The 25,280-nt window shown below is 56.2% G+C and overlaps 2 protein-coding genes across 2 annotated transcripts; both read right to left on the bottom strand.

Moving 5' to 3' along the window:
* Window positions 1-2,425: 2,425 nt before the first annotated feature.
* Window positions 2,426-16,080, bottom strand: KCNK17 (potassium two pore domain channel subfamily K member 17). The gene is made up of 5 exons (XM_077904152.1): window positions 15,787-16,080; window positions 13,176-13,290; window positions 8,120-8,280; window positions 7,544-7,718; window positions 2,426-3,171 (listed from the first exon to the last, which is right to left on the bottom strand). Exons 1-5 carry the CDS (start codon window positions 16,063-16,065, stop codon window positions 2,864-2,866), a joined length of 1,038 nt encoding a protein of 345 aa, XP_077760278.1. The 5' UTR covers window positions 16,066-16,080; the 3' UTR covers window positions 2,426-2,863.
* Window positions 16,081-17,015: 935 nt separating this feature from the next.
* On the bottom strand, window positions 17,016-24,023 carry KCNK16 (potassium two pore domain channel subfamily K member 16). Its single transcript, XM_077904153.1, has 5 exons — window positions 23,712-24,023; window positions 20,696-20,810; window positions 19,459-19,625; window positions 18,437-18,602; window positions 17,016-18,153 (listed from the first exon to the last, which is right to left on the bottom strand). Exons 1-5 carry the CDS (start codon window positions 23,922-23,924, stop codon window positions 17,930-17,932), a joined length of 885 nt encoding a protein of 294 aa, XP_077760279.1. The 5' UTR covers window positions 23,925-24,023; the 3' UTR covers window positions 17,016-17,929.
* Window positions 24,024-25,280: the final 1,257 nt, after the last annotated feature.

Below are 25,280 nucleotides of genomic sequence, written 5' to 3'. Positions count from 1 at the left end.
AGTGCCTGGCACATAATAAGCGCCCCATGAATATTTGGAAATAATGATGGTGACGTGGTAATGACGGATGTCGCTGTTTTAAAGGGAACCACCGTGTGACAGTGAGTCTGATCTCGGCCTGGCTGCATTGAAGCCACAGAACCGGACAGCCTGTCGGCGAGGGGAGGCCGGGGAGCTGCTGGCGTGAGGGGAGCACCTGCGCCTCCGCCTCGTGGGAGCAGTGGTGGCCCGTCCGGCCCTGTGTTTGCACACTCAGCTTGTACTTCCCGGTCTCCGCAGGAGGTTCCCCTATGACTCCTGCGTGTCCAGACCCCTCGCCCTGGACGGCAGCATGATGGGGGCAGCCTGAAGCCCCCCAGGGCGGGGCTGAGTCCCTAGTCGCCACTTGCTCAGTCGAGCCCCGAGGCCCGGGCCAGGGGTCAGCAGAGGCGCTGCCTGCCACACGGCCACCGGCCTGCACAGCCTGCCTCCTGCCTTGTCTGCGGGCCCGCGGTGGGACGCCAGAAACTGAGCCGCGCACCATGCTTGCTCGGGGATGATGCACACTCTGCTGGTACTTTGCACACTCATTCAATCCCGGGACGTCATAGGGCTGCCTGAGCTCCGAGCTCTGCACCCTTCACGCATACATTCTAATGCTCCGAGGGAGCCCCTTTCCTACACGCCCTCGGTGGCCTGGCCAGGGTGGTGCGAGGGCACCTGGTCGTTGGCCAGCCTGCACCCTGCAGGACAGCTTTCTTGGGCTGCCCTGCGACGCCACATGGTCTACGGCTGGAAGACCTCACTGCTCGTTGCAATCTCTAGTTTCTGTGCTGAGGTCTGACTCTGCTCTCGCGCCTTGCCTAGAACCAGAGCTTTCCAGGTGGCTCCCAGCATGGCTTCTTGTGGCTTGTCCTCCCTCTCCACATCCTTCAGTGATCACCCGAGTTCCCACCCTACTGCCCCTCTCACTTTCTGTATTTGGGCTTCAGGGTTCTGGTGACTCTTCTTATTGGTGAGTCTTCTCATTGGCAGACACCTGCAGGCACTTGGCCAATTAGAAGCCTTCCTCTGTCCCATGGCAGGTTCCACAAGCCTGCTCTCCCCCGGGGCAGGCATTGTGAGTGTGAGTCCCAGTGTGGTGTGCGTGGGGTAAAGGGCTTGGTGGGGGTGAGAGGGACCCTGTCGAAAAGGCCAGGCATGGGGAGAGAGGGGCTCAAGGTGAGGCAGAGCTGGGACCATGGACACCAACCCAGCACTCTGGCCTCTGTCTTTCCTAGGTTTGAGTCATAGGTCTTCTCTCCAGAGTGTGTTAAGTATAAGGATGCCAGTTCCAGACCTCCACAATCTCTTCCTCACCTCCATTTCCCTCTGCCTGTGGGCCTTTGGAAGAGGGCATCAACCCTGTTGTTTACTCACTGCTGTTTGCTCCTGGGGCTGCCCTTGGTCCAGTGAGGGCCAGGCCAGATGGCGTAAGCTGGATGGTGTAACAATCCTTCCTACTTCCTTGGCCAAAAGGCTGCCCCTGACCCAGTTTCAGGAGAGCTCTGAGTTTGAGGTGCTTGTCCACAGAGAGAGGCCACACGGAACCCCCTAGGTCCCTGTGCTGCCCAACCTATAGGATAGTGGTGGGGAGCCAAGTCATAGGTATCCACCAAGACCAAGAATCTAGCTGCCCTGGAGGAATCCCTGGTGGCTCGGCAGTTTAGCACCTGCCTTTGGCCCAGGGCGTGATCCTGGAGTCCCGGGATTGAGTCCCACATTGGGCCCCCTGCGTGGAGCCTGCTTCTCCCTCTGCCTGTGTCTCTGCCTCTCTCTCTCTCTCTCTATGTGTGTGTCTCTCTCTCTGTCTCTCATGAATAAATAAATAAAATCTTAAAAAAAAAAAAAAGAATCCAGATGCCCCTGGTGACCCTCAGATGTGGCTGGTACTTCCAGGGGCTCCTGGCTGGGCCTGGGGACCTCAGTGTGATGGGGAGTATGTACCTTAGTAGCAGCTCTAAGTGAGAGACAGAAACATTCGGGGTGAGACACTCTGCAAGTGGAAGTGACCTCTGCAAGCCCTACCTGGCCTAGCAAACTGTGATTAGAGTCTTCAAATGCAATGGTGCAGGGTGAGGCAGAGGAGCTCTCTCGCCAGCCCCCGGCTTTGGTCTGATGTGAGGGAGCCACGGAGCAAGGGTTCGGTAGCCAAACTGGACCGGCTGCTTGCTGGCTGTATTAGTCCTGACAGCGAACAGCAAATCTTTAGTGAGTTTACCTAGAAGGTCTCTGGAGGTGGAGGAGGACAGTCTGTACCTTCCCCCAGTCCTGGGCAAACTCACCTGGGAAGGGAGTGGATTCTCTCTCTGCATATGTTCCAGCCTCAGATGCTGCCTTTGTCTCTGGGTGTGTATGTCGATTAGAATTAGCTGCGGTTGTGAGCGACAGAAAAGCCCAAACTATATTGTAGTAGATAGGGTCGACATTTATTTCTCTCTCCCACAAGTGAAGTCTAGAGGTGTTCAAGTCCAGGATTGTTATGCAACCATCAGGAACCCGGGCTCTTCCTATCTTACTGTGTCACCAATCTTGAACACGGCCTCTTCCTCAGGGTGCAGCACTGCTGCCAATGCTCCAGCCACTATATCAGCATTGCAGCCAGCGAGAAAAAGGAGTAGCGAAGAGGAGCACGTGCCCCCCTACCCCACTGCTACGAAAAATCATGTTCTTAAGTCGCACAGGATACTTCTCTGTGTATTCAGAATTTAAGCATATAGCTGCAAATAGCCTCAAGGGGAGATTTTAAAAAATGTAGTCTTTAGTCTGGATGATCATGTGCCAAGCTTAAAACGAGGGGTCTTGTTGCTGAGGAAGAAGATGGAACACATACTGTAGTATATAACTAGTTGCCCTCTCCACAGCATGAGACCTGAGTAGAGGGTTCTGGGTGCTGGATGATTCCCATAGGCTCCTCCGGAGAGCATCCTGGCTGTGGCGAACGGGGTTCTGCTTCCCCATCCGGGCTCTGCCTCCAGCTTTGGGCCTTGAAGTTCTCTTTGGAGCTGTGGTGATAGGAATACGATCTCCCTGGTGTCTCCAGCAGGGAGAGGATGAGTTTGATGATCAAGGCCAGCCACGCCATCCCAAAGAGGATCCATAGGGACACTGTATTCTTGTACCACAGCGGGTACCTCCGGGAGGGGTCCATCCCTGGGGGAGAGGCAAGGTCAGAGGATGGAGGCCTGGGAAAGTCAAGGCCACTTTCCCAAACAGAAACAGTGACACATGACTTGATACACAGGAGCAGCATATGGGACATTCAAATTGGTCTGAGATGGCTGGCCCTGTGGCCACCTCTGTAGGACTCTAGGAAGCCTCCCTGGCTTGACACCATGGGTTTGGAAGCTCAGTTTCCTATTTGTCTTTCTGAAAGACTCTGTGCTCTATCCCAGTGGTTCTCAAAGTGGGGTCCCTGGACCAGAAGCAGCATCGCCTGAGCATTTGCTAGAAATGCAAACGGTCGGACCCCACTCCAGACCTACCGAATACAAACCCTGGGAGTGGGCCCAGAAATCTGTGTTTTAATAAGCCTTCCAAGAGATTCGAACGCCCTCTCTGTTGTTTGCTTGTCTCCGTGTTTGGTTTCCTCATATCTAAACAGAGGCAACTTGCCAGCAGCTTTAGGAAGAACAGATGGAAACACCGGAGTTTGTATCCTGCCTCCATTCTTCCTAGCTGCGTGACTTGCATCTGTCTGAATGTCCCTCACCTATGAAATGGGGAAAATAATTTCTTTCCAAGTCCTTGCTTGGCTTTTGGGCTGGAGTCATAAAGTTTTATCCCAAGGGCCTTATCTACAACTCCAGCCTCAATTAGCACACCTCTTCCTGCTGAGTGCTGTGCTCCTCACACGGGCTTTCTCCTGTTTATTTTTTCAGCTATCAACGGTCCAGCCCCAGGGCCTTTGTATTTGCTATCCTTTGGGCTCAGAATGCTCTTCATTTCCAATTCCCCTTGGCCTAGTTAACTGCCCCTTGTCCTGCAGATAGATCCCAGCTAGTGTTCACTCCCAGAGATGAGACTGAGACCCTCTGTTACACTCTCTCACAGCCCGTGGGCTTCTGCTGGGTGAGTTACTTATTCTTTCTGGGCCTCAGCTTCCCCATCTATAGAGACAAGAGGTCCACCTTCCAGGACTGTGTTCAAGTATCTAAGTTTCTCAGAAGGCGGCCTGGCTCGTAGCAGGTGCCCAAGACCTGCAGCCTGGTGACTGTCTTAGTTACCACTGGTCCCTCACCTAGTCAGGACTGGACAAGTATTGGCGGAGGGAGGGGACAGATGGAGGTCACTGGGAGGCTTAGCTTGCTCCATAACTTAGTTCTTCCTTCTTTCCTAGGGGTTTATCTTGCCTCCCTCATCAGATTGGGTTTGTTCAAAGGGCAAGATCTGACTTTATATTCCCTCAAAGTCTTTCCCTGTCTTTGTGTCCTGTCCCACCACCTTTCTATCCACCCTCTCACCCTGTGCCTCTGACCCCAAGACAACCTCTCTTCCCTGTCATTCAAGCCTGGGCCCCTCTCCTGGGTCCCAGCTCGGGAATGAGGCTGCTGACCCAGACCCCACCTCGCCGCCTGGCAGGAGCCAGGATTGGATTAGGCTGATTGGGTTACGGGGCCGAGATTCCGCTGGCGGTCCCAAATGAGATCAGCGGTGAGCCAGCTCTCTGGCCCTGCCACCCACCAGTTCTGCTTGCTCCTGGCAATCGAGGGGCGGAGGTGTTCTTCTCCCCTTTTATTTCATTTTTTTTAGCCGAAATCATAAGTGGCGGGAGATCTGGCAGCTGGCAAGGCGCTCCACTGAGTTGCAAATGCAATTGGGGGACGTGGCAGGATGAGGCCGGGGAGGAGCCCAGGGTGCCGCTCTGGCCACGGCCTTGGCCTTCGGGGAAAGAGGAGTGGCCGTGGAGACAACACCTCTGTGATTTCTGACGCTGGGGCAATGGGCACCCCGAGTTCAGGGGGTGGATCTCAGCATTTCCATCCAAGGAGAGAGCTTGACCTCGTCCTCGGAGGGCAGAGAAGGCTGAGAGACACATGAAGATGCGGGAGTGGGGCTTGTCTCCTCTAACTGTGGAAGATCCTGCAACATACGTGTCCTGGCTTGGGAGTCCGTCCTCTCCCTGCTTTTGGCTTGCCTGCTCCATGAGCCAACCTCTCTGGGCCTGTTTCTCCTTGCACATGAGGCACTCAAGTGTGGTCACTTGCCACAAGGCCCTAACCAGAGCAAGTGGCAAATCTCTGGAGATGTGGTGAAGGGGATGGCTTGGCCCAGTGCCCCTTGAGGGGAGTGGTCTGCCCAGAGGGCTTAAAGGGCTCCTCTTGTGGATTTGTTTTTCGTTTTCTAAAAGATTTTATTTATTTATTCATGAAAGACACAGAGAGAGAGGCAGAGACACAGGCAGAGGGAGAAGCCAGCCCCATGCAGGGAGCCCGACGTGGGACTCGATCCTGGGCTTCCAGGATCACGCCCTGGGCCGAAGGCAGATGCCCAACTGCTGGGCCACCCAGGTGCCCTCCTCTTGTGTATTTGAACCAGATCTCCTCAGTCAGGATGTCTGGTGTGGAAGGAGGCTCTGGGAAGTCTTTGCCCTATCTATCTATCTATCTTACTGCCACTCCCCGCAGCAGGGCTTACAGGAAGCAGGGACCCTGATCACTGGTCCTTGCTCCAGCAGTGGGGCTGTGTGGATGGCATTGGCCTTCCCTTGGTGCTGGTAGAGGCATTTCCTCCCTTTTGCACTGTATCCATGTCTAGAGGTCTAGAGAGAGCTGTCCCTCCTCCTGCTCATCCTGCCTCAAGGGACTGTGGTACCTCAGGATGTCCTCACAGAGATTCCCCTGCAATCCCATAGAGGCTTCTAGAAGGCAAGATGCCGGGGGGTGGGGGGTGGGGAGGGACTGCTCTCAGCTATCTCCACCCAGGACTAAACTTTGGGGGACCTGGTGATCAGTGGGCATGAAGAAACTGCAGCTAAGAATCCTATTCCCCCTTTCTTCCACCTCTCCTTGCAATGGACACCCTCAGATAAGCAGGCCTCCTGGGTTTAGGACCACCACTGGGGCAAATCCTGAGTTTCCTGCTCTGAGCTCTGGTTGTTTTGGCAGACTGCACCAGGACCTGTCATATCACACAGGCCTGGGCTGAAGCTGTTACGGTGGAGTCCCTGGTGGCTCGGGTGCAGGGCAGAAGAGAGTGCAGAGTAGAGAGGGAGGCAGGGTTTAGCCACACAGGGGTCTCTCACATGGATTTTGGACTCTATCCTGACTATGGGAAAGCACTGAAGGTTTTCAGAGGAGCTGGGCAGGTGAAAGATAGCACCTGTAAATTTTAAAGATCCTAAGAGCCAAGGTGGGGACAAAGATACAGGCTGCTCAAATCCACGGTACCATTCCACTGTGCTCTGTGTGAAAGGCAACCTCTCAAGGGTTGTCCAGGGCCCGGCTTGTGTAACCAGCCGTATACGACAGCCCGGCCTGGATTCGAGGAGATGGCAGTCGGAACACAGAGGAGAGGAAAGATCCAAGAAGTCATTCTCTGAGCTGTGAGGGGGGCAGATGTGGCCCTTAGAGCCACTGGTCTCAGCTCTCCTCAGACACATCTCTCCACTTTGAGGGTCGGAGCGGGAGCATACCCAGTTGGAGGAAACTTTCTCAAAAATTTCCTTCCAGAGCCACAGGCTCCCTCTCAGGATGGAGAATGTCAGGAAAGGACAGTAGAGGCCCCTGACACAGGGCCCTTCTTCCTAAGGAAAGAGAGGTTCAGGGAAGGGGACCCTGCATACAGGTGAGAAAGCCATCACCAGTCAGCCCTGCAGTCTTGGTCCCACAGAATGTCCCTCCACTGCCACCTGCTGGCCACCTGCCTTGGCTTTACTATGCAAGGCCAGTGGCTTCTGAGCCCCTTGTCTTGCCCACACTGGGTAGTGACTGCTGATTAAACCTCACCCTGGGCCTTCTGGACCACACAGCCCTTCCTCACTGGCACTCAGAGTTTGTCTGCCAATTGTTTTCCAATGGGGACCTAGGGGAGCCTGAGATTTCCTGAGTCTCCCAGACTTTCCTGCCTAGTCCCTGTGGTCTGTGGTGTGGAACACATGGTCCTCGGCCCAGGGACAGTGGGAAGCTTGGCATTTCTTGGGGCAGGGTGAAGTAGGGAGGGGAGACCCTGGGACAAGGAAGGATCAAGGAGGGAGGTCAGAGGCACCCCTAATTTGGGGGAGCACTCATAACAATAGTTGAGCCTTGGACATTCTCACTGCTTGTCAAGAAGGCCAGGAGTGTGACTTAACAGCCAGCTCCAAGAACTGGGGTCAAACTCCAGTTGTTACTTTTTAGCTGGACCTTAGCCCTCTCACACAACAAAGCAGGCTGAACTTGCCAAGGACTGTGTCCTCTGGACTTTGGGCCTCCAAGCCCCCACAGGGCTTGGCACGTAGCAGGTGCCAGCTGATGGAACAGGCAAGTGGAGGCCGGGCAGCTGAGTGTCCAGGCCAGCCCTCCCACCACCTGCAAGGTTCTCTCACCAATCACATAGTCGCCAAAGCCCACGGTGCTGAGGGTGATGAAGGCGAAGTAGAAACTCTCCACGTAGCTCCAGCCCTCCATGTGGCAGAAGAGCAGCGGGGGCAGCAGCAGGAAAAACAGGAGGCCTGAGAGGAGGGTGCTGGAGCCCACCAGCCACCGAGCTTTGGCCGGGTCCTGTGGGTATACATAACAACCCAGCCCACGTTGGCTTCTACCTAGTGCTGGGGAACAGACAGCCTGGGGGCTGCTGAGCTGGAGGCAGGATGACCCCCCCCACCCCAGTAAGAAGGGGCTGCCCTTGGGGCCCCTTCACCTAGTCTGTGTTCTCCAGGTTCCTGGGCAAGACCTTGGCTGGCTCGTACCCTTCCTGTCCGCCAAGTGCCATGGTGTCTCCCCGACTGATACCCCTTTATTGCTAAAGATCCCCATTCCAGGCAGTGGCCTCCAATCCCACCACATCCCCACCAGTAACCTTGATTCCCAGAAGTAACCCCCTCTTCAGGGCCCCCTATTCCCACTACCTCCCTCATCCTAGAAGTAACCCACCCCACCCCTTACTCCAATGGCTCTTTCACCTGCCAGGTGCCCCCCAGCCTGCGGGCACAGCGGTGCATCCCCTGCTGCATGAGATGCCCAAGTCGGTTGAGCACCACGAGGTTGAGCGGGATCCCCACAAGAGCAAAGAAGATGCAGAAGAGGCGGGCGGCCATGGTCCGGGGGCTCAGGTTGCCATAGCCTGAGGCAAGATGGAGGCAGATTAGGGGACCTCACCCCACCCCCCTCCAGACTCGGCAGCTGGTATTCACCGAGGCCTTTCATTCCCATGCCAGTACTGTGCGGGAGGCTACTATTCCTTTCCTCCCTCAGGCCCACCTCATAACCAGCCTTCCAAATGGGGGTGATGCCTCGTGTTTTACAGACTGGAAAAGTGAAGCTCCAGGAGGCTCAGCAGTGTGTGTGAGCTCAAACCTATGAAATGTGTGAGACTCCCTTCTCTCCCTTCATTTCCCCCTCTGTGGACAGACAGAAGGACATGGACAGGGGCATGGAAGGGTGTGGAGCCTCCAGGAACTACCCCTCCTGGATGGACTGCACCATTCCAGCCATCGCATTGCTACCTGCAGGCTCCTGTTGCTGGGCTTGGCCCCCAAGCCAGGCATCCCTGGACAATGCGGCACTCCTAGCGGGCATTGTTGTTTGGGGTTCCCACCGCCTGGCCTAGCTGAGCCTTGCTCAGAGCCACCCTACAGTCTTGGCCTACTCAGGCCCTTCCGTCCCTCTCTGCTTTCTCACGTATCATACCTGCTTGGCAGTCTGGGGCTCTCACCATCTCTCCAGCTCCTTTGTCCTTCAAAAACCTCCCTCCCCTCCCCCGATACATCTCTTGCACATCTGCTTCTGTCTTGATACCTGATTTCCAGAGGGCCCTAACTAGCACATCTGGGCTCCCTCTCAAACCCCTTGGGGGTGAAGGGTGGTAGATGGACAATCAAGTGCCCTAGGGGAGGTGGAGGTTGGCTATCTTCTCTGTCATGAAGATGAGGGATGGGGAGGCTAAGGGGAGGATGAGGCCTTCCTTAAAGGATTCCATTAGCCTCGGCATTCTTTCCTCCATCTTTTCTCTTTACTTCTGTCCCTCTATTTCTGGGTCACCACCTGTGTCTTGTCTTCTGTAAAATGCAAGCCTCATTGTATTGTTTCTCAGGTTATGAGCCGTCATTATTCCTTGAGTCTGCTGAGGAAAGCCCAAAGTCTTATCCAGCCCATCTCCGAGCTCATCTGGGCCCCTACTTTCCCAGTTCTGGCCACACTCCTGCCCTGCTGAACCCCCAGACCCCCTCCCACCTCTGTGGCTTTGAGCATGACTCTCCCTCTACCAAGAGCGTGCTTCCCTCCTCACTGCCTACACTTGGTGGCCCAGGGCTGCAGCTCCTCCAGCATCTGTCAGCTTTGAGGGTAACCCACTGTATAAGAATGATTTGTTTCCAAGTCTGCCATCCTCAAGGGTCATGAGCCCCTCAAGAGCACAGGCTGAATCATAATCAGCTTTATATTCTCACCTCATAGGTTCTTACCTATGAGGTGCTCACCATAGGTGCTCACCTTCATCAGTGAAGATGTGTGTTGAATGAGTTTAAGAACAAAGGAATGAATGAATGAATGAATGAATGAATGAATGGAAAACACAGGAACAAACGTGTGCATGGATGAACAGATGCCTTATACCCTGCCGCATCCCCCCAGACTGGCTCAGCACTCCCACATACCCCATGCTCACTTGTACTGGTGGTTTGCACTCACCCTCACCTTACTGAGGGGTCTCAGAGGGCATAGTCTCAAGAGTGGCCAAAGCATGCACTAGAGCATGGGCTTTGGAATCAGAGGTGCTTCCTGGGTTTGAATCCCAGCTCTGCCCCTTGAAGGCTGTGGGACCTTGGGCAAGTGGCTTGGCCCTTCTGAGCTTCTGTGTCCTTGCCTGTAAGATGGGGATGTGGACATGTACCTCACAGTGTGCTGTGGGACAAAAGGAGGCAATGGGGTGTGTCATAGATGGGGATGAGCACCCTCAAGCATCAGGTATACAGAAGATGCTAAAGGAACATTGGCTTCATGAATGAATGGATGAATGACCCAACTCCTCCTAGACCAGCTTCTGGTGTGAGGACATCAGCAGCCTCCTCTAGAGCCCCATGCATCCTCCACCTTTTGGCCTTTCTAGGTTCTTTCATCTGAAAAAGGAAACCGTCTTTTGGCATCCAGGCATAAGTGTCTCAGTAAGCCTCCCTGTCTGACTCCTCGCCAACCCCTCCTCCTCTAGCTGTGGGTCCTCCCAAGTCCTATCCTTTGTCCCTGGGTGTCTTTTCTAACCTGTGGAATGGTGCCAACATTCCACCTCCAAAGCTGGGAGGAACCCCGTGAAGCTTCTGCCTTTCTCAGACCTCCATTAAGTGAGTTTTCTCCTCCCCATTATTCTCAGCCAGCCATAGGTCAGCACAGTCAGTGGACATCAGTGAAGCCTTCAGTTCAATGCTTGGTGACCATGGCTCCAGTTGGCCGCCCACCATCTACTCTTTCACTTTGCTAGTCCAGCCCTAGGATATCCTGAGAGGGCCTGACCAGGAAGGAAGGCCTTGTGTGATTAGGCTGCTCTGAACCTCCTCCAAAGTCAGCCCTCATTTCCAACTCTTTCCAGTCACCTGGTCCTCCTTTCTACCTCGGGGCCTTTGCACTTGCCTCCCTGCATATTTACATGACTTTCTCCCTTATTTTGTTCATGTCTTTGTTTCAGTGTTACCATATCAGCAAGGCCTTCAATGGACACTCTATATACAATAGCCCCCATCACTATCAGACCCCCTTACCTGCATTATTTTCCTCTAAGCACGTCCCACCCCCTGAATATTGCCTATGTATCTGTTTGTTTGTTGGGTGTCCTCCTTCAGTAGAGCATCAGCCTCCCAAGGGCAGGGACCTGCCAGTTTTGCTCACCATTGTTCCCCCAGAACAGTGGGGCTCCCCCAGCTACTAAGTCTCTTTGTTGAATGAATGCATGACTAGATAACTGAACAAATGAGCAGCCAGGGATGAGCTTCATAGGTGAGGGACAATTTGGGGGCTCAGGCCGGTCTGGCTGGTCTAGAAGTGTTTGAGGGCCTGTCAGACCCTATTTCATTTCAAGGCTTGGAAAGTACAGCCCTTACAGGGTGCTGGACCCAGGCAACAGGGACACCAAGGAGGCAGTCCTCTGCTGGGCCTCTCAGATTACTCCTTTCTTCCCTCTTGGAATGTTCCATAGGTAAGTACCCCATCTCCCGTCTCCACCCTCCTCTTCTCTGCATCCTCTTTGTGTGCACGTGTGCGCACACGTGCGTGCGTGATGTCAGAATGCCAGGGTCATGAGCTTCCCTACTGTTCACCCCAAAATAAGTGGGGTCCTCTCTTTCTTCCTGTTGTTTGGAATTCCCACTCTAAGGTAGAATAAACCTTCTGAAGGTAGGCAGGACTGGAAAGAGAAATATTGTCCCCACTCTGGATATCAAGTTCTAATTCCACTTCTTACTAGTCATGCAACCTTGGGGAAATTGTGCAACACCTGAGTGCCTCAGTTTCCCCCTCTGTAACATGAGAATAATAAGTCCTATCCTTGCAGGTGAGGCCATATGGACGAAATGAAATTTCAATTGTAAACGTGCCCCCCACAGTTGCCTAGTAGAAGCAGACCATGTGTGCAGTGTGGGGCAGGTTCCCCCTTGCTCTGCCCTCCTTCCCTCAGAGAGGGCTGGCTCGGACCAAAATAAAAGGAAGGGATGGGCTGCCAAACTGGAAATTTGCTGGGCCAAAGTCACAGGCCTCGGGCAAAGGATGTCGGAGGCGTTGGGTTTAGAGACTAAAGACCCCTACACCCCTGCAGTGACTGTGCATCAACATCACCTCCTGCCCTGGGACTCAATAAGCGCTGGTGGAATGGGTATTTTGGGAATTAATGAATGTGTCACTGTTTGTTGGGTGCCCGTTGAATGTACTAGGCCCAGGGGGTGTAAAGAGGAATAAATACCATTCTGGCTGGTCCTTCCTGGGTCACAGGGTCCGTGGAGCTCTGAGGGGCATCCCAAGCACGCTGGCCTCAAGGTGGAGGACTGCCCAAGCTCCTGCGTAGCCCTGACACCCGCTTCCAAGAAGCATTTGCTGATTTAAAGCTGGATGGAGACTCCTCTAGATGGAGAGGGGCCCTTGTCTGGCTCCACTCTTGGGAGGGCAGAGGCAGACAGACACCAGATTGCTACTGAAGAGGATCCCAGCGCGAGCTGATGGAGGTGGCCCTGGCCAGCAGTGGTGTCAGCCTGCCACCTGCTGGTAAGTCTGGTGTCGTGCAGGGGCGGGGCGACTCAGAGGGCCGGCGACGGGGCTCTGCACTTGAGTTAGTTCCCGGGTTTCAGAGCTGGAGGGATCTAGGCTGCTCTTCTCCTTCCCTTTCCAGCAGCTCCCAGGCACCTGCCCAGGGCAAGTTCTACCTTTGCTCTCCTGAGGCAGGGCTAGGGACCCGGGAGAGAGACCTGGCTCCAGGGGTCCCTGTGTGAGGGAGGAAGGAGGCTTGGGGAAGGTGGTGAGGGGGTGCAGGGGTGCCTTAGGGAGCTGGGAGAGGCCTCCAGGGGTGGCCACCTTTCCCCAACGCTGAGAACAGGGGGTGGAAAGGCTCTTTGTGAATTTCTGCTCCTCCTTCCTTCCCAGGTTTTCCTCGCCCCCCATGGGCCTCCACCCCGGGCTCCGCGTGGGCTGGGCTTGGCGCGGGACACTTATAAAGCCGAGAAGCGTCCTTACTGCTGCACCGGGCAGACCCTCTGCTTCCTGCAAGGTCGCGTGACGCAGAACCCTCCAGAGCAGCGCTTCTCAAACTTGCACAGAAACCCCCTAGGGGCTCTGGTAAAATGCAGAAAGTGATTCTGCAGATCCCAGGGGAGCCTGCGATCCTGCCCACAGGTGGTGCCCCCTCTGCGGGGCCTGACGACACTCTGGGTCACAGGGCCCTGGTGACCCCTCCCCTCTGAAAGGCATTGGTCCCCTGTCCCCCATCCTTTAGGGGGGAGGCCAGGCTCCTCAGTGCCACCCACTCTGGTCCCACCCTGCTCTTACCAATGGTGGTGACGGTAGACACGGAAAAGAAGAAGGAGCCCACGAACTCCCAGCGCCCCATGCTGGTGGTGTTGCCAAGGACAATGTCCCCACTTTGGTAGGCTTGGATGATGCCCTGGGGGAGAGGTTGCAGTGACCACCAGGCTCTGGGGGGCAACTGGGCCCCTGCACCCAGACACATACACATGTGTGCATGAATATCGTGCACACGTGTGCGTGCAAACACACACACACGTCATGGACAATCCTCACAACCACTCTTTGATCTCAGCCCTTCCAGGGCAAGGAGGCTCTTCCCCTCCATCCAGGACTTCTCCAGGGGGCAGGGACCATGGGGGGCAGGGACCACGGGGGATAGCTCCTCCCCTTCCTTACCCTAGGGCTCAGGTCAGCTCAGGATGTCCCACCAGCTGGAAGAACACCATGCCTTCCCCCCTCCCCTGCTTACTCCTATCCTTGCAACAAGCACTGCCGGGCAGGACGTGTGGTGTTCCAGGGGTCCTGGAGATGTAAAGGACAGGACCTCTGTCCTCAGTAGGACAGAGACAAACTGCGCTAATAGGGTGCGGTCAGTGCAGCTTTGGGCATTAAGGCAGTATGATCCTGGAACAAGATACCCAACTTATCTGTGCCTCAGTTTCCTTATCTGCAAAATGAGAATACTAACAGCACCTACTTCCTAGAGCGGTTGGGTGGGTGAAATGAGGTATTCGGTGTAGACTTAGAACAGTGCCTGGGACATGGTAAATGTTAGCAGCTGCCATCACCATCACTGTTACAGATATAATAATAGGAGCCCGGGAACACAGAGAGGAAGGGTGTTCATTCTGATGGATATAGAGGCAGAAGGCTTCATGGTGGGGGTGATGGTTTAGTTGAGCCTTCTTTGATAGGCAAAAAGGACTGTTTCTACTGGAAGGCCATTTAGGGAGATGGGCCCCGGTGGGCAGAGCCTGTGGGGCAGGACGGGGCCTGGGATCTAGTACAGGGAGACTGAAAGGCAGCCCGGAGCCACGCCATGCTTGGCTCTGCCGTGCCAGGGATGGAGCAGCAGGCCTCTCTGAAGGTCACCCAGCAAAGAGGAGGCAAGATCAGGTTTGTGTTTTCCCTGGCAGCTGGCAGCAAGGTGTTAGCAGACCAGAAGTGGAGAGACTCTTGCAGGGGTGAGTGAGGGAGAGGGCCTGTATCCTGGCCCCAAGTGGTCCAGGAGGAACAGAGAAGAAATGCTCAGAAGCCTAGGCCTCTGGTCCTATTTGGTGGGGGTAGTGAGGGAAGCCTCTAAGAGCACCGTGAGAGTGTGTGGATGCAGGGAATAGGTGGAGGGTCGGGGTTGGGAGGAGGAGGGCTGCTTGCTCCTGACCTTGGGGGAATCTAAGGCTTTTTTTTTTTTTTTTTAATTTATTTATGATACAGAGAGAGAGAGAGAGGCAGAGACACAGGCAGAGGGAGAAGCAGGCTCCATGCACCGGGAGCCCGACGTGGGATTCGATCCTGGGTCTCCAGGATCTCGCCCTGGGCCAAAGGCAGGCGCTAAACCGCTGCGCCACCCAGGGATCCCAAGGAAGTTGCATGTACTCAGGGGGAGGTCTGGGCTGGAGACACCAGACCCTTATCTTGGGCATGCTGGAAGCCACAGCGTGGTTCAGGGAGGTGTGACGTGTGAGTGGAGCACGAGAGGTTGGAAGAGAAGCCTCTGGAGATGAAAGCCCTGCTGGAACTTTGGGGAACACCCTTCTTCCCTCAGATCCCTTCTGAGCCCCATCTTGGTGGTTAACAGGCCCAGCTCCCTGCCTATGCAGCCAGGTCGTTGTATTTAACCTCTTTGAGCCTCAGTTTCTTTATCTCAGAAAATGGGATGATGAAATGGTACCTACCTGTGAGGCAGGTGAGGACAAAATGAGTTAATACAAGTTAATCTCCCCAGAACAATGCTTGACACACAGTGACTGCTCCACAGAAGCACTCATTGCTGTCATTGTCCTCATTGTCATCTTGCCCGGGCGGAGGCTGCGGGAAGGGAGGTTGGCCACCTCTGCGAAGGGGCTGCTGCCCAGCCTCCAGGACCAGGCAGTCCTGTGTATTTGTGAAAGTGTAGAGGTGGGGGTGGGTGGGTGGAGGCGCCACCCCAGGTCCTTAGCAGGGACAGTCCTTCCCCTGCCCCGGCGGCAGGTCCAAGGGCTCAGGACTCTACCGCTGCTCCAGTGCCTGCTCACTTCCCCCCAGAAACATTCGCCTGCTGCCTTCTGGGGATTGCCTTCGGGTGGGCCGCTCTGGGACTCAGACTCCAAGGACTCAGACTCGGCACCGGGACTGCGGGCTGGGGATTTGGGGCCAGGGGTTGGGCTGTGGGGCCCGGGGAACGAGGGGGGTCCCGGGACGTTAAAGCATGCCCGGTTCGGGCGGGCCCCAGTCGGGGGTGGCTTGCGCGAGCCGGGGGCGGGGGGGGGGGGGGGAACCTCCATCCATCTGCTAGCCCCCCCCCCGCGAGCCCCCCAACCCTCCCCCCTCCCCTTGCCCCACGCCCCCCGTGGCCCCCCAGCAATCCCCCCCCCCCCGGCGCCCTCACTGCCCCAGAGCCCCCCCCGCGCCCCCCGCCGCGCTCGCCCCTGACCCGGATCAGCGAGTCCAGCGCCGGGCCGTCCAGGCACGTGAAGTTCCGCAGCAGAGCCCACTTGTCGCGCTGGAACCTCGCGCTGGAGTCGCGCGCCGCGGGGCTCTCCAGCACCCAGAACACGCCGGCGCCCAGGGCCAGGTAGGCCAGGTAGGCGAGCAGCAGCAGCAGCGTGCCCGGCACCGCGCACTCCGGGGCCCTGGGGTCCCGCGCCGCCGCCGCTCGGGCTCGCGGTCCGCACAGCGCCGGGGAGGCGGGGAGCCCGGCGCCTGGAACCATGGACCCGGCGGCGCACAGGGCGGGCGCGCGGGCTCGGCTGCTCCCCTCGCGGCCACCGGCCACCGGCCACCGGCCACCGCCTGCCTGCGCCCCGTCTTCTCAGCCCAGGAGGCTTGCCCGGGAATGGGACAGCCCGGCCCCACCCCGCAGCGGGATCCAATCCCAGGGACAAAACGAGGCCGGAGCTGTGGGCATCTGGCTCCGCCTCGAGTGTGTGTGGAGGGCGCACCCCCCAGGCCCAGCTCGGGGAGAAAGGCCGGGCTGCGGGGTGACCCAGGCCCGAGACCCAGGGGGCCTCAGCTGTCCTACTGCAGCAAGCAGTGGGAGGGACTCCTGGAGACTGCACGCCGCAGGAAGAGAAAGTAAAAGCCAACTTTATTGTCTCAGGGCCCCAGCCTAAGTTCCTGGACCTTGGGACTATCACCAAGGACTTGCCACCTGTCAGGTCCTCCCTGGAGCTCTTGAAACACCCCCCTTCCCCCTGTGTACAAAGTTGAGGGAGCCCAGCTGATCACCACTTGCCTATGAATCTGGGAGGCAAGAGGATCCTTGACCAGTGGGCTTGTCCATTCCCTGCTTCTGAAGAGGCTCCCCACCTCCCTTCCTGGAGGAAGGGTCCAGGGCATGAAGGAGTCCCCTGGGGGATCTTCAGTTTCCCAGGCTTCTTCTCCATATCAGCAAGTCCCGGGGTGTAGATCTTGTCTACAAGAGGTCAGGTCTCTTGCTGCTGTAGATCCTTCCCTGTGCGTCCCATCTCAGCCTCCTCTGCTTTGCGGCCTTGCCTCAGTCCTGTCCAGGGCCTTCCCAGCCATTTGTGGGCCTGCCTTGATGGCAGAGGTAGGGGCAGAGGTCTGGAGTCCTCGATGAGGTTGGGCTTTGGGTGGACTGGTCTCAATCTCTCCTCTCCTTCTGGCCAGAGATGTCACAGTCCCGTAGGAGAAAGGCCAGGGCTGCAGAGCACATTCCCAAAGGAGGCCTGGCCTCCATGGAGCTCGTTTCCTGGGGATCTCTTGGGATCTGCTGGCTCCCTGTCTTCCCAGGGTGTGTTTGGAAAGGCTCTTAAGACAGGTGCTCAGAGGGGGTGATGAGGTCAAGGGGTGTCCTGAGGAATCAGGGGAGGCCACACTCAGGAAAGTAGGTGGGACACCCAGGAGCTCCGCCTTGTTGACGGAGAGCTCTAGACCTCTGGGCAAGGGGAACTGCTTTGAGAAGCAGCTGTCGGCTTCCTGAGGGCGGATAATCCTGTTTGCACGTAGATGCTCCAAAGTCCTTGCCCAGCCTCTCTCCTTGACCTTCCCTGCTAGTCACCCCCATGGGCTCTTGTCAGACCCCTCTACCCCATCATAGCATCTTGGTACCGGGTTGGGACCTCTCTGCTTGTCTAGTCCTTCTGGTGGACGAAACGTGCACGGAGAGCAGGAGCTTTCACTGTTGGGTCTCCCAGAGCCTGGCTCTCTCCACACAGTGGGGTGGGGGCCTGAGCCATCACTTTGTGCTTGTATCAAATGAGCTGAAAATAAAGTCACCCTTTGTTTGCAGACCTGTATGAAGTCTCCTGGGTGGGGGGACACAGGGAGGGCACCACGGAGATTTGGCCAGAGTGATCCATGTCTGGATTCACACTTGGGCGAGGGCCTTTGGGACAGCAACACACGTCTCACTCCACACACATCTGTCATTCATCCTGTCCTCCAACCCCTTGCAGTAACTTGCTTGGACATCCCACCTCCTTTGCTCTCTGGAGAGCTCCTGAGGCCAGCCCTGGCTGGGAAGGGAGTGGGGAAAGACATGGAACAGGAAGTCCAGAAGGCATACAGGGGTGGGGTGGGGGAAGCAGGAGGAGCTCCTGGGGCCACTGGAGACCTCATGCAGAGATGGGGATCTTCTGAGGTCTGGGGAGCCCATCCATCTCGGGGGCTCCTCCGTCCTTGAGGCTGAGTCCCCTGCTGAGAAGCCAGAGCTGGGAGCACCTGTGTAGAAGCAGGGGGCCTAGTGGGAGGATCAGCGCCAGCCATGCCAGGCCCAGGAGGATCCAGATGGCGGCCAGGCTCCGGTACACGGAGATGTAATGCTTGCTGGGGTCCGTGCCTGGCAAGGGAAGGAGACATGATAAATGCCACAGGGGTCCCTGCCGGCATCTCCATACCAAGGATCTGCAGTGGAGGTCCCTGGGGGAGAGGGTCATGGGTCCCGGGGCCACCGATGTCTAAGGATATTGTGATAATCCCCAGAGGCCTCACAAACCATTTGTTGCCCTCAAAGAACCAGGGACTATCATCTGATTCTCACTACTTACCTCCTGCTGACATCTCCCCATCCCCCCCAATCCCTGCGGCCCCTGCCCGGAGATACGTGACCGCCTTGTTCTCACCGACAACATAGTCCCCGAAACCGATGGTGCTGAGAGTGATGAAGGCGAAGTAGAAGCCTTCCCCGAAGCTCCAGCCCTCCACGTGGCTGAAGACCATGGGTGGGCAGATGAGAATGACCAGTGTCCCCAGGGTCAGGAACAGAGCCAGGCCTAGGATCTGCAGCAGCTGGGAACAAGAGAGTCTGTGTCTGAGTCTACTTGGAACGCCCCAGGATGGAGGAGGGGGGAGACAAATCTGGGAGTGGAGCTGGGCCATGGCCACGTTCCCTTTTTTGGCCTGGAGACCTTTGGGCTGGTGGTTGTATTCTGTGTGTGCGCTTTTGCTCAGGCCAGGGAAATATTTGGTCAGAGGGATTTCATGAGTGGGTCAGGTTGGAATTTGGAGACTCCTTTGGGCCTGAGGGTCACATCTGGTCAGGCCTCCTGGGGACTCAGATCTGGGATGGAGGACGGCCATCTGAACTATCCCAGATTCCTCTGCACCTCTGCCCTCCCTTACTGAGCCTGGCTTTGCAAGGGGCTGGCCAAGGGGGTGGGCCCTGGGGGAGTGCTGGGTGGCTTGGAGTTTATTTTCAACGGGGCTGGAGTTCTAGGATGACCACAGAGATGCACCACCCAGATCCCCCTTCAAAGAAGACCTTGTGGACCAGCCGTCAGCCAGTGGCCTCCAGCTCTGAGCATCTTTGAGGCATACCTTGGCTACAGAGAAGTGCCTGGCCCAAGGGCACACCCTTCCCAGGGAGGCCACCCGGTGTGTGATTGAGGCCAGCATATGGCTCTGGCCAGTTCAGCCCCCTTGTGGGACCCCTCTGATGGCCACACACGTGCTGCAGAATGAGGGGCCTGTCCAAGTCTTTGTTCCAGCCTGATCACAATTCAGCTTCTGCTTCCGCGTAACCCTTTCCTCCACAAGTATCTACCCCTCAGACCCTGCCCGCCGAACTGTGGCTCAGTGTCAACTTCTATTTTCACCCCTCAACAGAGCTCATCCCAGCAGGACTGTAAGGAGGAAGGGGCCCTACCTGGGAGCGCCTGGGCTGCTCCTCCCACCTCTCGAGGGTAGCCAGGTGGGCGTGCAGCCCTGCACCCAAGTGGTTGAGGAAGATCGCGTTGAGTGGGATGCCCACCAAGGCGTAGAAGACACAGAAGACCTGGCCTGCCTCCGTGCTGGGTGCCAGGTTGCCATATCCTACAGGGCAAGGAGGAGGGTGCAAATGTGGAGAAGCGAGAGTTCAGAACTGCCTCCCCCACAGACTGTAGCAGAGGGTGGTCTTCTATTACCTCTGGGGGGTAGAGGGGAAGCTCCTCTGTTTCCAAGAACCTTCTTCCCCCCCCCCCCCACTAGAATGATCTCTATTTGTAAGACTCCTGCTTGTCTTGGAGGGCCCATCTCCAATGACACTGCCTCTAGGAAGCCCTCCTGACTGCCACCCTCCTCCTCTCTACTAGAAGTGATTCCCCATAGTGCTTAATGTCATTCCTGTCTAATTGTCTAAGTTGCCCTGTACTATTGTTTTTTGTGTGCTTATCTTATTCCTCTTCATTGGATCAGAGGCTCCTGGAGGTCTGAGCCTGCCTGGGTCTGATCCAACTCCCTCCGCTTCAGTTTTCACCCAAACTCAAGGAAGATGTGTAGAATTGAACTGAATTGAATGGATGGGGAAACCATGAGTATCGGGGGGTCTGGGGGCTTCCTTGGGAGAGGTGGCATGGGTTTTCTAGGTGAGGGGGTGTAGCAGATGCTGTTGGTGATCTGTGCCCTCGGGACACCTGGGATACCACCTGCAGCTTGGGGGGCTGTTCCTGTACACACAGGTGTGGCTCTCCATCCCAAGTCCCTGCATCTCTCTCTCCCTGGGAGTTTGGCTTGGTCTGTGGGCGAGTTTCAAGTACTGGAGAGTTGGCTCATCCAGGATCAGCTCTCAGCCAGCAAGGGCCGGAGTCCGTAGCTAAGTAGCCCCGCTTCCTCGCTCCTCAAGGCACCGTGCTAAGGCTGGGGCTCTGCTTGGCCTCTCAGAGGGTCCCAGGGGGAGCGAGGCCAGTGGCCCGAACTAGGACCCTGCTCATCAGTGTGAACCTCGCTGCCTCTTTTCTTTTCCTGTCCTATGTTCCCACTTTTGACTCGTTCCCGCTTCTCGACTTGCACTTCCTGGAATCATCTCCTAGATAAAACCACATCCTGGTCTCAGTGTCTGCTCTGGGGAGCCCAAAACCAAGACAGGGGCTTTGGGGAGGCCCTTCCCCACCCCGACCCTTTACCTATGGTGGTGACAACCGTGCCTGCAAAGAAGAAACTGCTGCCGAAGTCCCAGTTGCTGGGGTTGGTGGAGTTGCCTTTGGGGTTCACACCCTTCACCCAGGCTTCCATGATGACCTGTGTGAGGGCGGGGTGGGGGGTGCGGGAGGAAGAGGTAGCTGATGGCCCCTGCTGGTGACCAAGCTCTCTGCTGGGTGCTTTCCTCTGATCTCATTTAACTCTATTCTTAGAAGCTCTCATTTCCGTTTAGTAGATAAGGCTATCGGAGTAGCAAAACGATTTGCCCAAGGTCGTTGGGTTCCAGATCCACTGCTTGTTCCATAGGCCAAGGCTGGCTGAGGTGTGGGCTGTAAATGTGGGCTGGGGGAGGGGAAAGGGGCCTAAGGAGGAAGAGGGTGTTGAAAGGGTGAGCCAGGTGGGAGATGCTGCCTATGGCCAGCAGTGGGAGGCGTAGGTGTGTTGTGAGGACAACGGGAAGATTTCAGGTTGGATGCTCCCAGAAGGGCTTCCTGGGGAATGTGGAGTTTGGGGGCCGCAGGGAAGCCATGGGGCTGCCCTCCCACAGGGTGGATGGTAGAGATAGGGAACCCTGTGTTCTCTGAACTGCCTGGTGAGCTGGCTGCTTTGCTTTGCTCTTTGCTATCCCCTGGTGAGGCCCAGTCCAGGCCTATAAGAGAAATTCCATCAGAGGCCAGACCAAAGGTCAGAGGTGTAGCCAGTGTTGATGTGTGGTATGTTGTATGTATGCGATGTGCATGGGTACTCTGTGTTGCATGTGTGCAGGTGTGTTGAGTATGTGTTTACACAACCTGAACCCTTGTGGGCCCAAGCCTAAGCCCCTCTGTCCCTGGGCCCAGCCCTCTTGGAGATGGTTAGGGATCCCTCTCCAGTCTGCTCCCCCAGGGCCCTCTCCTGTCGCCTTGCATTGTCCCAGGCAGCACACAGCCTTGCCACTTGATAGAGCTCCCAAATCAGGAGGAGGCCGTGGGGGAGGGGGCCACTGCAGTTCCTAGTTCCTATGGGAACTGATTCCTCGCTGCCTGGGTGAGTGTGCTCCCTGCCAGGGTGGGGTGGCCCTGGTAGGCTGGGCCTGTCTAGGAGTCATGACACAGGCTGTCTGCTTTTCTTCACTTTGGCAGAACTGGTCCCTTCAGACATGTGGACTTTGGTCTAGCTCCCTTTCCCACACCCCTAGAGAGGCCAGGATGGAACATTCCGGAACATGCTCGCTCTCTCAAGACCCTCACCCTTGGGACTAGCACTTGCCCTAGGGCCACGGTCAACCTGAAGCTCTCCATCCTGCTGAGGAAGGGGCCTTGATTCGGTGAGGGTACTGAGTGTGGGGCCCCCAACGTGACCTTCTAGTTTTCTCTAAGCATCCACATGTGATAGAGAAAGTCAGACATGAGTCCCGTGAAACCAGGCAAGGCTTTTTTCTTATGGAGGAGTCTCTAATACTGCTTCTGGTGCTGTTAGTAGCTTCTTCCTCTTGTACTAGTCTCGTATGTTCTGGAATCCTATCCCAGCATTCTTCCTATTGGCCAGCCATCCCCTGGCCACTGAGGCTCCCCCAAAAGGAGGCTGGGGAGGCCAGGGTTGGGTGTTGTTAATCAGTGGCTGAGGCTGCCATCGTCATCGTTTACAGAGCTAGTTAGATCCCTGCTACCAATCCTTCCCACACCCTCTGGCTCTGGGGTTTCACCTCTGACGCTAGGCTGAGGGAGGAGGAGGTGTCAGGGCCTCCAGGGCAAATGCCTTATTCCGGAGGTCTTGGGAGGCTCCAGAGCCCTTCTCAGCCCCATAGGGGTGCTATGGCCCCAGCCCTCTACTGGCGGAGAGCAAGGAAGCCTCAGTTCCCGGGAGAAAGGGCCTGGACAGGTCTCTCACATCTGCGGAAAATTCTCTCTGACCACCCAGCCCACCCCTCATCTTCTAGGCCAGCTCTTCTCCATCTTGAGGGTATGGGCATGGACTGGAGGGCTTTTTAACGATAGGCTGCTGGCCCTGTCCCCAGACTCCTGGTCTGGAGTGTCCGGGGTGGGGTGCGATCGTTGGCGTTTCTAAGGGACCCCCAGGTGATGTGTTGCAGCCGGTCCACACTTTGAGAGCTGCCACTCTCGGTTGTGTCCTGCCCACCCCCAACCCAGCGCTTCTGCTAATTTGCATGGCGAAGAGCAACTGGCCTGGGGGTGAGTTCTGTCTCTATCACTGACTGGGCAGTCTTGCCAACACTCCACTCCTCTGTGCCTCAGTTTCCATCTGCCAGCAGGAGCCGGTGATAGTAATAGGTTATTATGAGGAAATACACCTAAAAGGTGGCTCCCGAGGATGGATCGTGACTGCTCTGACCCCATCACGGTGACCCCGTTCTCCACTGTTTTAGGCACATCGTAAATGCTCACTAAGTGCCAGTTATCTTTGCGGTGACTCTGCACTCGGCTTGTTCCTTTGTGGTTGGTGTTGTCATTCACAGCCTCCCCTGATCTCAAAGGCGTTCACAACACCCTGGTTTTGCCCTGCTTCTAAGACAGAGGGCGTTGGGGCCTGCTCTGCCACCAGAGAGAGCCCCCTACGCACACCTTGCTGGCCAAGCTGTCGCCCGGGCCACTGCTCACCAGGCACCGGGAGACGACAGAGGATTAGCAGCCCTGGGGGTGCGGGAGGGGGAGGGCAGAGCCTGGGAGAAGGAAATTTGCAAAGTGTTGATAGCACTGACACACAGTCCACGTTTATGCAGCAAGCAGCAGCTTAAAAAGGGCTTTTGATTGGCTGCAAATGTCTGCAGCACATATGGGGTTATTCTCCTCGCCTTCTAGATGGGGGAGATTTGGGACCAGTGAGTGTCAGCGACCTGCTCAATGTCACGCAGCAATCTAGTTCTAGACCTGGGGCCAGAATCCAGCACCAGTCCCCCCCACGCTGCTTCCAAACAGGGCATCAGGCCCCGGGGCGTAGCTCTGGACCTGCCGCAGGAACCCCCATTCCGCCCACCATCCCACACCAGCAGCTCCCCTTCACCTGCACAAACTGCTCCAGGGCCCGCTGGTCCAGGCAGGTGTAGTTCTCCAGGAAGCGCAGCTTCTCGAACTGAAATTGGTCTCTGGACTGAGCCTCCGCCTGCTTCTCCAGCAGCTGGAAGACAGTGGCGCCGAGCAGCAGGTAGCAGACGTAGGCCAGCAGCAGGGGCAGCACCCGGCCGCCCCGGCAGCTGCAGAGCCTGGCTTGGGGCATGGTGTGGCCAGGACTTGCCAGGACCCTGGGGCTGCCTACGGGAGGAGAGGTGGGAAGCCCCCGGGGACCCGTGCCCAGCCTCCTGCCTGCCTCGCCCTCCTCGTCCTCCTCGGCACAGGTGTCTGGAGGCTGCGGAGTCTATTTGAACAGTGCAGCTCAGCTTGGCTGCACTAAGTGGCTCCAGTGCAAACAGGCCTGTCACCCCCAACCAGCCTTTTATTTTTTTTTTTAAACTTTACCATGGAGAGCACCAGTCAGTGGCATGGACCCCTCAAAGAGAGTTACGGGGTGCTCCTGAGGACCATCTTGTCTTACCCTCTGTCTCTAAGTTGGATAGATGTTTCTGGATCAAATCAGATGCTTCTCCTTTGTTCTGCCCAGGCCTGAATGGGTGCCCTCCGCAGCCCCCAGGATTTCACCCATGACGCTTCAGGCTCCCAAACTGGGAAGAAGTCAGGATGGTGGGGAGACCCTGGGTGGCACAGTTGGTTGAGCGGCTGACTCTTGGTTTCAGTTCAGGTCATGATCTCAGGGTCCTGGGTTCGAGCCCTGCATCCAGCTCCAGGCTCAGTGTGGAGTCTACTTGAGATTCTATCTCTCCCTCCTCCTCTACCTCTCCTACTCGTGTGCGCTTTCCTTCTTTAAAATAAATAAATAAAATCTTAAAAAAGAAATCAGAATGGGAGTGAATATGTCTTGTGCCCAGTTGCCCTGGCTACAGAATGGGGCCGGGAGGATTAATCTGCCTATTGGGGGAACCCGAAGATAAGTAAACTGGGTGACAAATCAGAGCAAAGCAAATAGACACACAACAGCCTCCATCAGGAGCAGCACCAGGGTTGACGCTCCTCATCAGTGGGACACATTTGCTTCATAGCTTTTGCTGATAGTTTTCTGTGCTTGAAAGCCTTTGGCAGTTTCCCTTCAGAGCATACTCTATTGGTAAGATGTAGGTGTGGATTAAAAAAAAAAAAAAAAGCTAAAAGTATATCCTGACTTGAGATGTTCACAGTGGCTCGCTCTGGGGAGTGCAATCGAGGATGTTTTCCTCTCTTTCTCTTCTTTGCTTGTGTGTGAATTCGCAATAACTTCATTGAGACATAAGCCACATATCATTCGCACTTTCATTTATTTATTTTTTAAAAGATTTTATGTTTTTGAGACAGAGAGAGAGAGAGAGAGAGAGAGAGAGAACCAACAGGGGCATGGACAGAGGGATGGGGGAAGCAGATTCCCCTCTGAGCAGGGGGCCCAATGTGGGGCTCAATCGCAGGACCCTGAGATCATGACCTGAGCCGAAGGCAGGGCCTTAACCAACTGAGCCACCCACGTGCCCCTCATTCACACTTTTAAAAT

The sequence above is a fragment of the Canis aureus genome, chromosome 7 (assembly GCF_053574225.1).
Source record: "Canis aureus isolate CA01 chromosome 7, VMU_Caureus_v.1.0, whole genome shotgun sequence".
Classification (NCBI taxonomy): domain Eukaryota; kingdom Metazoa; phylum Chordata; class Mammalia; order Carnivora; family Canidae; genus Canis; species Canis aureus.
Note: the sequence above shows the minus strand (reverse complement) of the source record. Positions and strands in the feature narration are given on the sequence as shown.